The sequence below is a fragment of the Hemiscyllium ocellatum genome, chromosome 10, assembly GCF_020745735.1.
Source record: "Hemiscyllium ocellatum isolate sHemOce1 chromosome 10, sHemOce1.pat.X.cur, whole genome shotgun sequence".
NCBI lineage: Eukaryota > Metazoa > Chordata > Chondrichthyes > Orectolobiformes > Hemiscylliidae > Hemiscyllium > Hemiscyllium ocellatum.
Window position 1 is genome coordinate 96,680,625 of NC_083410.1, and position 13,332 is coordinate 96,693,956.

The window sequence follows — 13,332 nt, forward strand, 5'->3', positions numbered from 1 at the left end:
GCTGTTCAACCTCAATTGAAAAACAGTTTTCGCAGACAGACCATGAGGGAGGTGGGAGGGGTGGGGGGGTTCGAGGGAGTATTTAGGAAGGGGTTAGAGGGAAGACCCCTCTTCAGTGTGAATGGCAACTGTTGTTGGGCGCGGGTCAGGAGTCCCCTTCGAACAATTAACCCAGCCACAGAAGCCTGTGGGTACCTGGTGGGTGACTGGACAATCCCCATCGACTCTTGGTGGGCCTTAGGTGACCGTTAGCGACCTTTTGGTGACCCATTGGTGACCCATTGCCACGTCCACGTCCACCTCCCCACCCACCACTTGTCACCTATACCCCACCTCTGCCAAACCAATGTGGGAGTGGGATGGTTCCAGAGAATGTTTCCTGACCCCAGCTCCCCACCCCACATCAAGAGCAGGCCCAGGGAAGCCAAGAAACCAGGCAATTTATAAATATTTATTAATAATGTCATTATTATTCGATGATCATTAATGAAATTGTTTTGAACAGCAAATGCATCAAGCTGTGTGGTGGCTCAGTGGTTAGCACTACTACCTCACAGGTACCAGGGTTCAATTCCACTCTCTAGGTGACTGTCCGTGTGGCGTTTGCACATTCTCTATGTGTATTTAATTTCTTCTTAAAAATGCACACCCTTTTTGCTTCCTCTGGTGGCATGTTGCATATTGTCTCACTGTTTTGGTAAAGACGTTTTATCCCGAATTCTCTACCGGGTTTCTTGTTGGCTGCCTCTACCGATGGCCTGCAATGAGAAGAGATGTCTACCTGGGATGCATGCTATCGAAATCTTTCATAAGTTCCAAAGAAACCTCTACAGAATAGATAAGCTGAGCTGATCCTGCAGGAAGCCAATGTGAACAGGGTGGACTCTATGGCCTCCCTCTATGCTCTACCTACTCTGTGGTGCTGCAGATCACCCCTCAGCTCTCGTTTTGCAAGAGAAAATAGGGTAAGCAGAGTGTCTGTCACTTAATCATTGATCTCCACTTGCATCTCAGACTGCACAATCTCCTGGGGTGGTGATCAATCAACCTTACTTCCCGTTATTACTTTGGACACTTCAATAGGCCGAATGTCTACATTTGTCATTCCTCTTTAACTCCTCCTCTGGTGTCCCTCCTTTCAATGCAGAGATGAGGACTCATTAATAATCTCCATCTCCATAGAGTCATGGTCATAGAGATGTACAGCACGGAAACAGACCCTGCAGTCCAAATCATCCATGCCGACCAGATATCCCAACCCAATCTAGTCCCACCTGCCAGCACCTGGCCCACATCCCTCCAAACACTTCCTATTCATATACCCATCCAAATGCCTTTGAAATGTTGTAATTGTACCAGTCTCTACTACTTCCTCTGGCAGCTCATTCCATACACAGAACACCCTCTGCGTGAAAAAGTTGCCCCTTAGGTCTCTTTCATATACTTTTCCTCTCACCCTAAACCTATGCCCTGTAGTTCTGGATTCCCTCACCTCAGGGAAAAGACTTTGTCTATCATATCCATACCCCTTATGATTTTATAAACCTCTAAAAGGTCACCCCTCAGCCTTCGAAAATTCAGAGTAAACAGCCCTAGCCTATACAATCTCTCCCTACAGCTCAAATCCTCCAACCCTGGCAACATCCTTGTAAATCTTTTCTGAATCCTTTCAGGTTTCACAACATCTTTCCGATAGAAAGGAGACCAGAATTGCACGCAATATTCCAACAGTGGCCTAACCAATGTCCTGTACAGCCGCAACATGACCTCCCAACTCCTGTACTCAATACTCTGACCAATAAAGGAAAGCAAACCAAACGCCTTCTCCACTATCCTATCTACCTGCGACTCCACTTTCAAGGAGCAATGCATCTGCACTTCAAGGTCTCTCTCAGCAACACTCGCTCTCTCTCTCTCTCTCTCTCTCCGTGTCTCTCAGAATGCAGCCTGGTGACAGGCACTGGCCACAGTGCAGGCTAGGTCCATCCCTCAACACTGGGCGAACAGATGGCCACAATCTGGGCACATTACACAAATCGGAAAGATCACATGGTTTCATAGAGCCAACTGGCAAGAGTTCCTCTGAGGGAACTGTCACTTAGTTGAGAATGGATTGTCTGTGGCTCAGGAAAGCCTCTTACCACAGAGCTCAGAATGAGGCAGCCACCAAGAAAGATGGGAGGTGATGGCCGAGTGGTATTATCGCTGCATTGTTGATCCAGGTAGTGCTTTGGGGACATGAGTTCAAATCCTGCTTTGGAGGATTCAATAAAAATGTGGAATTAACAGTCTAATTAAGAGATGACCATGAATTCTCTGTTGGGGAAAAACCCTTCTGGCTTGCTGATGTCCTTTCGGGAAGACCTAACCTGGTCTGGCCTACATGTGACTCCAGACCCACAGCAACGTGGTTGACTCCTAACTGCCCTGTGGGCAATTAGGGAAGGGCAATAAATGCCATTCTAGCCAGTGACACCCTTACCCTGTGAATGAAAAATGCATTAAAAAAAGCCTGATAGGGAATTCAGGATTAAACATCTTTACCCCAAGAGAGAATGTGGATCATGCCACCAGGCTGAACCACAAAAAATTGAGTTATTTTAAGGGGGAGATTAGATATGCATATGAGAGAAAAGGAAATAGAGGGTTATGATAAAAATCTACTCATCTCAAAAGAAGAAGTAACAAGCAACTGACAAAATGGATATTGAGTAATGATTGAATCATAGCGACACCTTTGCAAACTTCAACTGTTTTTATCTTCAGAATTCAAGAATGTGAATTAACAAGCTGCAGAGTGTGGGGATTTGTGTTCAAATAAACTTTAACTGAACGGGACTGGGCAGTGATCACAAGCACTGGTAATCTCTGAACCTCTGCACTACAGGAAAGGTGGAGTCAGGGAATCGATTTAAGCTCGCACTCATTTTTCATTGACAGAGGCAGGAAGTAATGTAAAAGGTCATCTCCATTACTCTGAGATTTATATCCGAATCATCCTCTGCTCTGAGATGGGAGGGGTCAGAGAGTTAACATTCCCAACTGTGGTAGTGCTAAGCAAATCCTCTGGGGGTGGCACAGTGGCTAGGGACCTGGGTTCTTTTTCCAACCTCAGGTGATTGTCTGTGAGGCATTTGCAAATTCTCTCCTTTGGGTGCCCTGCTTTCATTCCACAGTCCAAAGATGTGCTAGCTAGATGAATTACTTATGGGAAATACAGGGTTACAGGGATATGGTGGGATACTCTTCAGAGGGTCAGTGTGGAGTTGATGGGCCAAATGGGCTGCTGCTGCACTGTAGGGTTGGTTCTGCTATCAACCAAACCACAGCTCCTGTCTCTAGGCAGCTGAAGAGGGAAGATGCTATGAGCCAAGATGCCATTCCTGCCCAGGCTGGGTTGGCCTGACCCATCTCCAGGGCAGCAGAGAGGGAGGTAAGAAAATTATCCAGTATTTGCAAATGAGGATCAGCGACATTCAGTGAAAAATGGAAGCTAGCTGAAGGTAAACAAGTGGAGCTCAATGACGTTGCCCCTTGTTGTCAAATAGTCTGCACTCAGTGTCCATGTCCCCCCCTCCCTGAAGGTTGGCATTCTGGCTGAAATTCTGTCAGTGTACTATTGCCTCAGCAGGAGCCCCGGTCTTTAACAAGAGACAACGGAATACGGAGGTGAAGAGAAGGGAGTGTGAGATATGCTGTAATTACAAAGCTTCCCCTTTTAGATTGTCTGGTAAAGCAGAGCAAGGTCTGAATTATACACACCCACCCTCAGAGTGTGACACTTCTTTCCAGTGTCATTAACACGAGGGAGGGCGGAAGCTTAATTATAGTCTGGAAGAATTAAGAATTAATGGTGTGCTGCATCAAATAGTGATCGGTTAAAACGAAAATTAAGCGTAGTAGCATCTGGATCCTTGATAATGGCAAGCTGACACGACAGACAGAATGGTGGCTAAGCCTAGACATTCCTTGGTTCAAACACTGGTTTTGGTTGAGGCAAAGGGCTTCAGCAGAAACAACAGTGAGACGGCATGTAGTGCTCGGTTAAGGAAATTGGCTGCTCCTATGACACATGTGCTGAATGCATGGGTGCGTTGATGCATGCACATGTACACACCGGGTCTATATGTTGGCCAGGTGTAAGGGTGCTGCGTGCAAGTGTGTGTATTGGATATTTGGGTGTCTCTGCTTGCGGTGTGTTGGTATGAGTGTGCACTGAGCATGGCCATGGCTTGGATGTGAGTATACGTGCCTTATATATGTCAGGTGTATGTATATGTGCATTGTCTGTGTCAGGTGTATGTATATGTGCATTGTATGTGTCAGGTGTGAGTGTTTGTATATTGTATGTGTCAGGTGTGAGTATATGTGCATTGTATGTGTCAGGTGTATGTATATGTGCATTGTATGTGTCAGGTGTGAGTGTTTGTATATTGTATGTGTCAGGTGTGAGTATATGTGCATTGTATATGTCAGGTGTATGTATATGTGCATTGTCTGTGTCAGGTGTATGTATATGTGCATTGTATGTGTCAGGTGTGAGTGTTTGTATATTGTATGTGTCAGGTGTGAGTATATGTGCACTGTATATGTCAGGTGTATGTATATGTGCATTGTCTGTGTCAGGTGTATGTATATGTGCATTGTATGTGTCAGGTGTGAGTGTTTGTATATTGTATGTGTCAGGTGTGAGTATATGTGCATTGTCTGTGTCAGGTGTATGTATATGTGCATTGTATGTGTCAGGTGTGAGTGTTTGTATATTGTATGTGTCAGGTGTGAGTATATGTGCATTGTCTGTGTCAGGTGTATGTATATGTGCATTGTATGTGTCAGGTGTGAGCATGTTCTGGATGCGTGTGTGTGTGTTGGATGTGAGTGTTTAATTCTCTACAGGTATTGAGCAATAACCTTCACTTGTGTTTGACTGAAACTGCAGTTGTGAGTTGAGGGGGTACATGTGGGTGATGCACAACTCCACAAATAAAACCGTGCAAGCATGCTGGGCCAGTGGCGCAATGGGTAACGTGTCTGACTTCCGATCTGTAGATTGTGGGCTGGGTGGCACGGCGCCTCAGTGGTTAGTACTGCTGCCTCAGCACCAGAGTCCCAGGTTCGATTCCAGCCTCGGGTGACTGTCTGTGTGCAGTTTGCACATTCTCCCCTTGTCTGTGTGGGGGTGCTCTGGTTTCCTCCCACGTTCCAAAGATGTGCAGGTTGGGTGAGTTGGCCATGCTATAGTGCTAGGTGCATTAGTCTGAGGGAAATGGGTTGGCTTGGGCAGATGGGCCTGTTTCCGCACTGTAGGAAATCTAATCTAGTTGGTTCCTTTTGCATCCTTTCCTACCTGGCTTTCTAGGTTATAGTCCTAGATCAGTGCAAAACTAATGCCATTGCTGTGCATTCTTCCAGCCTGCCACAATCCTGTACCCAGCTCATTACTCTTGGCAATGTCGCCCTGCCTGTTAGACATGCCTTGCTCTGCGTTATTTTAGTTTCTCAGAAGTCCTGATGAAAGCTCACTGAACTGAAACGTTAACTGTTTTCTCTCTCTCTCTCTCTGCACACTGGTTCCCAGATCTGCTGGTTATTGCCAACGCTCTCTGCTTTCATTTCAGATGTCCAGCTTTTGTGTGCGGCACTCTGCACTCAGAACGGGTCCCTTGGAAACGGCAGTAAACACTTTTATAGAGAGAGAAAAAAGACGCCCTTTTCTAGGTTTCAGAGTCCCAGCTATTCTCTGGCATCCTTAACAACCAGTGCTGAAGGTGAGGCGTCAATATCTCCCGTCCAACTGAGTACCGCCTGTCCTTGACTGCTAACACTGCAGCAAGGTTTCTGAGGATCCGTGCTAACAAGGCATGTTTACGATCAGAAACTCAAACCTGTAGCTCTCAGCCAACGCTCCACAAAGCTCAGAACTCACGGCGAATCCGAAGCACTCAGCCTTTATTTACTCTTGATTTGCAGTCCCCACCATCATTGTTTCAGGAAAGTACCACAGGGCAACCGCACTCACGCCAACGTTGCAAATTCTCGGCTACAAGTTGCCTGCACCATCCAAATAAAAACGCAACTTATAAGCACGAGCATTTCTGCAGTCATGGGAAGATGGTATGACAAGACAGCCATCCGGCCCCTCCGGGCTTGCAAAACTGTGGGACGCTGCAGATGACCATTGCTGCGACAAACAAACACTTTTCTTTTGTTAGAATAAAAGGGGAGCGAGATTTGCAAAGCCTACCTTGCAATTTCTGCATCACGTTGGCGATATCTAGGGGGGATCTCCCATACTGTCTCCCTGTCGCCATCCTGAGACTGCGTGTGTGTGTGTGTTGTTTGAGCTGGGCTCGGAGCAGCAGTGTTGAGGCTGAGTCACTCACTGCTGTCTGACACCCAATGAGAGCCCTGCTCCCTGCAACACTTCAGGGAGCCAGAACTTCCTTTCTGCAGGAGGCTCGCTTTCCAGCTGACCCCGGCTCTCTGGAAGGAAACGCCAAGTATTAACCTAAATCCTTGCCTTCTTTAAGAGGGTGGAGTCCACATTGGCCGATTACCGACTCTGACAGATCACCAGCAAGGACATCCCCTCCCTCCTCTTACACACACACACTGCACTGATTAAGGCAGTACCAGGTATCAGATCCCAGGTGCAGTGGGGAAATACCACTGCAGTCTTCCTGCTGAGGTTATTCGAGGGTCCGTTCAGTTATCGGACCCCTCCTGGTGTCTTCATGCATGTCAATATGGTCTTGTAGGTGTAAGGGATGCCTTTGGTTTTAATGAATAGAGTCAAACTCCAATGTATGTTTGTTTCCTTCATATGCTATGTTGCAGAAGCGAAATGCATTCGTGACAAATATATGAAAACAAAGTTTTTTTATGAATAAAATGTATTTTTGAAATAACAAAGGTGTCAGATCTCTGAGCCCAGGAGTAGTTTGATTCAAGTAAGAGATGCTTTTGGTTTGTTTGGATAGAGTCAAACTCCAGTATTTGTTTGTTATCACAGAATCCTTCCAGTATGGAAGCATGCCCTTCGGCCCATCGAGTCCATACCACCCCTTGGAAGAGCATTCAACCTCCCACCACTCTATCCCTGTAACCCTGCATTTCCCATGGCTAACAGTCACATGCTATGCTATAGTACAGAAAGGAACTGCGTTTGTGACTATATATGTATAAAGATATTTTTTAGTGAATAAAATATGTTTTGAATTTTTTTAAAAAGTACCAGAAATAGATGGCGACATCTTGCAAAATGTCCATATTACAGAGGGGGAAGTGCTGGATGTCTTGAAACGGTTAAAGGTGGATAAATCCCCAGGACCTGATCAGGTGTACCCGAGAACTCTTTGGGAAGCTAGAGAAGTGATTGCTGGGCCTCTTGCTGAGATATTTGCATCATCGATAGTCACAGGTGAGGTGCCGGAAGACTGGAGGTTGGCAAACGTGGTGCCACTGTTTAAGAAGGGCGATAAAGGCAAGCCAAGGAATTATAGACCGGTGAGCCTGACCTCAGTGGTGGGCAAGTTGTTGGAGGGAATCCTGAGGGACAGGATGTACATGTATTTAGAAAGGCAAGGACTGATTCGGGATAGTCATCATGGCTTTGTGTGTGGTAAATCATGTCTCACAACCTTGATTGAGTTTTTTGAAGAAGTAACAAAGAATATTGATTAGGGCAGAGTAGTAGATGTGATCTATTCGGACTTCAGTAAAGCGTTCGACAAAGTTCCCCATTGGGGACTGATTAGCAAGATTAGATCTCACGGAATACAGGGAGAACTAGCCATTTGGATACAGAACTGGCTCAAAGACAGAAGACAGAGGGCGTTGGTGGAGGGTTGTTTTTCAGACTGGAGGCCTGTGACCAGTGGAGTGCCACAAGGATTTGTGCTGGGTCCTCTACTTTTTGTCATTTACATAAATGATTTGGATGCGAGCATAAGAGGTACAGTTAGTAAGTTTGCAGATGACACCAAAATTGGAGGTGTAGTGGACAGCGAAGAGGGTTACCTCAGATTACAACAGGATCTGGACCAAATGGGCCAATGGGCTGAGAAATCGCAGATGGAGTTTAATTCAGATAAATGAGGTATGCTGCATTTTGGGAAAGCAAATCTCATCAGGACTTATACACTTAATGGTAAGGTCCTAGGGAGCGTTGCTGAACAAAGAGACCTTGGAGTGCAGGTTCATAGCTCCTTGAAAGTGGAATCACAGGTAGATAGGATAGTGAAGGCAGCATTTGGTATGCTTTCCTTTATTGGTCAGAGTATTGAGTACAGGAGTTGGGAGGTCATGTTGTTGCTGTACAGGACATTGGTTAGGCCACTGTTGGACTATTGCATGCAATTCTGGTCTCCTTCCTATTGGAAAGATGTTGTGAAACTTGAAAGGGTTCGGAAAAGATTTACAAAGGTGTTGCCAGGGTTGGAGGATTTGAGCTACAGGGAGAGGCTGAACAGGCTGGGGCTATTTTCCCTGGAGCGTCGGAGGCTGAGGGGTGACTTTATAGAGGTTTACAAAATCATGAGGGGAATGGATAGGGTAAATAGACAATGTCTTCTCCTTTGGGTGGGGGACTCCAGAACTAGAGGGCATAGGTTGAGGGTGAGAGGGGAAAGTATATCAAAGAGACCGAAGGGGCAACTTTTTCATGCAGAGGGTGGTGCATGTGTGGAATGGGCTGCCAGAGGAAGTGGTGGAAGCTGATAAAATTACAGCATTTAAAAATGCATCTGGACGGGTATATGAATAGGAAGGCTTTGAAAGGATATGGGCAAAATGCTGGCAAATGGGACTAAATTAATTTATGTACCTGGTTGGCATGGATAAGTTGGACCGAAGGGTCTGTTTCTGTGCTGCACATCTCTATGACTGAGATTGATAGGTTCTTGAGTATCAAGGGTTACGGGAGAATTGGGTAAATGTAGAGTAATGGGGTAGGGGAATGGGTCTGTGGGTGGGTGCCTCTTCAGAGGGGCGGTGTGGACATGTTGGGCCAAATAGCCTGTTTCCACACTGTAGGGATTCTATGATTCTGTGAAACCTAAGAGCCATGATTGGATGGTAGAGCAGACTCAATGGGCTGAATGGCCTAATTTCTGCTCCTATGTCTTCTGGTTGTGGTCTCCGATGGAAAATGCTGAGTTCATCTTTCTGTCCCCAAGAAAGAAAGCTAGCAACTGGATGAAAAAGCACATTAGAGAGATATGCCCAATGACAGTTTAACCTGAGTGTCACCATACTTCAGGTGAGGGAAAACTGGTAACCTCAGTCAGTGTGGGAACTGAACCTACACCTTTGGCATCAGTCACACATTACAAGCTAGCTTATGACCCCTTAGCCACCAGCTCAGTTGGAGGAAGCAGGTGACATTTGTACTTGGAACAAACGCCTCAGGAGCAAGTAAGGATTTGAACCCAGGGCTCCTAGGTCAGAGATAGAGTCATAGAGTCATAGAGATGTACAGCACGGAAACAGACTTTTCAGTCCAACCTGACAATGCCGACCAGATATCCCAACCCAATCTAGTCCCACCTGCCAGCACCCGGCCCATACCCCTCCAAACCCTTCCTATTCATATACCCATTCAAATCCCTTTTAAATGTTGAAATTGTACCAGCCTCCACCACATCCTCTGGCAGCTCATTCCATACATGTACCACCCTCTGCGTGAAAAGGTTACCCCTTAGGTCTCTTTTATATCTCTCCCCTCTCACCCTAAACCTATGCCGTCTAGTTCTGGACTCCCCCACCCCAGGGAAAAGATTTTGTCTATTTATCCTATCCATGCCCCTCATAATTTTGTAAACCTCTATAAGGTTACCCCTCAGCCTCCGACACTCTAGGGAAAACAGCCCCAGCCTGTTCAGCCTCTCCCTGTAGCTCAAATCCTCCAACCCTGGCAACACCCTTGTAAATCTTTTCAAGTTTCACAACATCCTTCTGATAGGAAGGAGACCAGAATTCCACACAATATTCCAAAAGTTAGGATAGTGAGGAAGGCATTTGGTATGCTTTCCTTTATTGATCAAAGCATTGAGTACAGGAGTTGGGAGGTCATGTTGTGGCTGTACAAGTCATTGGTTAGGCTACTTTTGGAATATTGTGTGCAATTCTGGTCTCCTTCCTATTGGAAGGATGTTGTGAAACTTGAAAGGGTTCAGAAAAGATTTACAAGGATGTTGCCAGGTATGGAGGATTTGAGCTACAGGGAGAGGCTGAATAGGGTGGGGCAGGTTTTCCTAGAGTGTCGGAGGCTGAGGAGTGACCTTATAGAGGTTTATAAAATCATGAGGGGCATGGATATGATGAATAGACAAAGTATATTCCCTGGGGTCAGAGAGTCCAGAACTAGAGGGCATAGGTTTAGGGTGAGAGGGAAAAGATATAAAAGAGACCTAAGGGGCAACTTGTTCACGCAGAGGGTGGTACAGGTATGGAATAAGCTGCCAGAGGAAGTGGTGGAGGCTGGTACAATTGCAATATTTAAGAGGCATTTGGATGGGTATATGAATAGGAAGGTTTAGAGGGATATGGCTGGGTGTGGCAGTTAGGATTAGATTGATTTGGGATATCTGGTCGACATGAATGAATTGGACCGAAGGATCTGTTTCGTGCTGTACATCTCTACAACTGTATAAGTGGCCTAACCGATGTCCTGTACAGCCGCAACATGACCTCCAAACTCCTGCGCTCAAGGTTCAGATCAATAAAGGGAAGCATAGCAAACGCTTTCTTCATTATCCTATCTACCTGCGAGTCTATTGCTCAATTGGCACATTGGGAGCAAAATAACAATGGCAGCAGGTCAGATTTAGATAGAGATTTTTGTCAGGTCCCAAAGACTGGACCCAGCCATATCACTTTCAGGAACACAACCCCACTAGACCTTTCCTGAACACCAACAACATACATTTATATAGTTTCTAATGTAATAAACCCATTTTACGGCATTTCACAATTGGTATTCACCAAATCTTTGACACCAAGCCCACATTGAGACAAGTTAGGTCAGGTGGTTCAGTGGGGCGGCACAGTAACTCAATGGTTAGCACTGCTGCCTCACAGCGCCAGTGACCCGAGTTTGATTCCAGCCTTGGGTGACTGCCTATGCAAAGTTTGCACGTTCTCCCCATGTTTGTGTGGGTTTTCTATGGGTGCTCCGGTCTCCTCCCACAGACCGAAGATGTGAAGGTTAGGTGAATTGGCCATGCTAACAATGCCCATAGTGCTCAGGGATGTGTAGGTTAGGTCCATTAATCAAGGGCAAATAGAGGTTAGGGAGAATGGGTCTGGGTGGGTTACTCTTCGGAGGGTCGGTGTGCACTTATTAGGCCGATGGGCCTGTTTCCATACTATAGGGACTCTATGGTTCAAGTGACCAAATACTTGGCCAATGTCGTGGTTTCTAGGAATGTTTTTGAGGTGAAAGGAGAAATAGAGAGGCAGATGATGCAGGGAGCGAATTCTAAAGGATGGGATCTTAACAGCTGAAGTTACTCATGGTTGAGCAATTAAAATGGTGAATGCGCAAGAAGCTAGATTCATTGAGCACAGAGATCTCAGAGGAGATCACAGTGAAAGGCAGGGGTGAAAGCATTGAAAATATTTGAAATTACGCATGACAATTGAAAAATTGAAGGCATTGCTTCAGTGGGGATCAGTGTAAGTCAGTTAGAACAGGGGAGAGCAGCCAAGAGTACATTAGAATAGTCAAATCCGATTGTAACAAACAGATAGCTGAGGCCTTCAGAACAGAAAGGCAGAGGCAAAAATGAAATGAGTCATTTTCAGGGAGATGTGAAGGGACTATCTTGGTGAAGTTGTAGATATGTGGTTAGAAACTCATTTCAAAGTAAAGTTTAACCCCAAGGTGGCAAACTGGTCCAGACAATGCAAGGATGAAGTCAGTTACAAGGAAATGAAGGCTGTGACAACAACCACAGACAATGTCATTTGGCTCTTCCAATATTTGGTTGGAAAATCTTTCTACTCATCCGATATTGAAGTCTGATAAGGCTTCCATTTTCTGATGGGCACTCCTCTCTGCTGCCTATATTCAAAGAATGTCAAATCTTTTTCACTCAGCACTCCTGTGCTCTGTAACCTAGACTGACTCCCACTCAGGCAATGCTGCCATTTTTCCAATTCTTGTTTTTGCTTCTGATTTCCTCCATTTCCTCAACACTCCCTATCTATGTAAACTCTAAACCCATGTCCTTTCTTACTCATTCATGGGATGTGATCAGCTAGCAAAAAATTTATTGCCCACCCTGGAGAAGATGGAGGTTGGCTTCCTTTTCTATCTACAGAGTTTGTGGTAGGATCTTGGGATCCTGATCTAGCAACAATAGAGGAATGGCAATATATGTACCTGTCCCACTGGTGAGTTTCTTGGTGGGAACTTGCAAATGTTATTCCCACGTATCTGCTACTCTTGTCCTCTGGATGGTAGAGGTTGTGGGTCTAGAAGCTCAGGGTGAGTTACTGCAGTAGGTCTTATGGGTGGTACATATTGCTGTCACTGTGTGTCACAGATGGAGGAAGTAAATGTTTAAGGTTATGGATGGAGTGCGAAACAAGCAGGTGGCTTTGACCTAGGTGGTATCAAGCTTCATTAATATTGTTGGAGCTGTATTCATCCAGAAAATTGGGGAGTATTCCATCACACTCCTGACTTATGCTTTGTAGATTGTGAATAGGCTTTAGGAAGTTGGACTTCACATTACATGGACCCCTGTGCTCCTCCACAACTGGTGTATACTAGAGCTCTGATTTTAATCACTCCCACTTTCATGGCTATGTTATCAGCTGCCCAGATCCTGAGCTCTGGAATTCCTTCCTTAAAATTCTCCAGATCAATCTCCTCCTTGAAACCCAAGTCTTGAATTAGTCATCTCACCGAGTATGACACTAGGTTCAAATTTTGCCAGGAGCAATGAAGCCCTTTGTTACTATGCTCAAGGTGTTATTGAGCTGTTTTGCTCACTGAACCAACCCTTTCTGTGAGATTTGGAATATTCCACCATTTTTTTAATGTCAAACCTATGCCTCTTACTACTTTAAGTCCTTGATGATGCTATTTCCCATCTTGTGGTCTCTATAAAGGTAAACTCGCCATAGTCTTACCAGACGGTAGGGCACTCACATTGGAGAGAGGTGACTGGTGATGATTTAACACAAAGGTCACCTTACCTCAGGTAGGGGGAAAGGTTGAGAAGGGAAACCCTTCATGGTAGCCTCAGCCAGTGCGGACATCCTTGAGTGAATCTTGCATAACCCCTGAATATTGATAAAAGTGATGCAAACTGCAGCCAGGAT

General features: G+C 45.6%; 1 protein-coding gene across 1 annotated transcript in view; it reads right to left on the reverse strand.

Moving 5' to 3' along the window:
• The window catches only part of LOC132819587 (nesprin-1-like), a 182,456-nt gene extending 176,146 nt beyond the window's left edge, over nt 1-6,310 (reverse strand). The window contains exon 1 of the mRNA XM_060831158.1: nt 6,245-6,310. Within this exon, the coding sequence (XP_060687141.1) occupies nt 6,245-6,260 (16 nt within the window). The 5' untranslated portion in view covers nt 6,261-6,310. The remainder of the gene's footprint in view (nt 1-6,244) is intronic.
• Between the last annotated feature and the right edge of the window lie 7,022 nt (nt 6,311-13,332).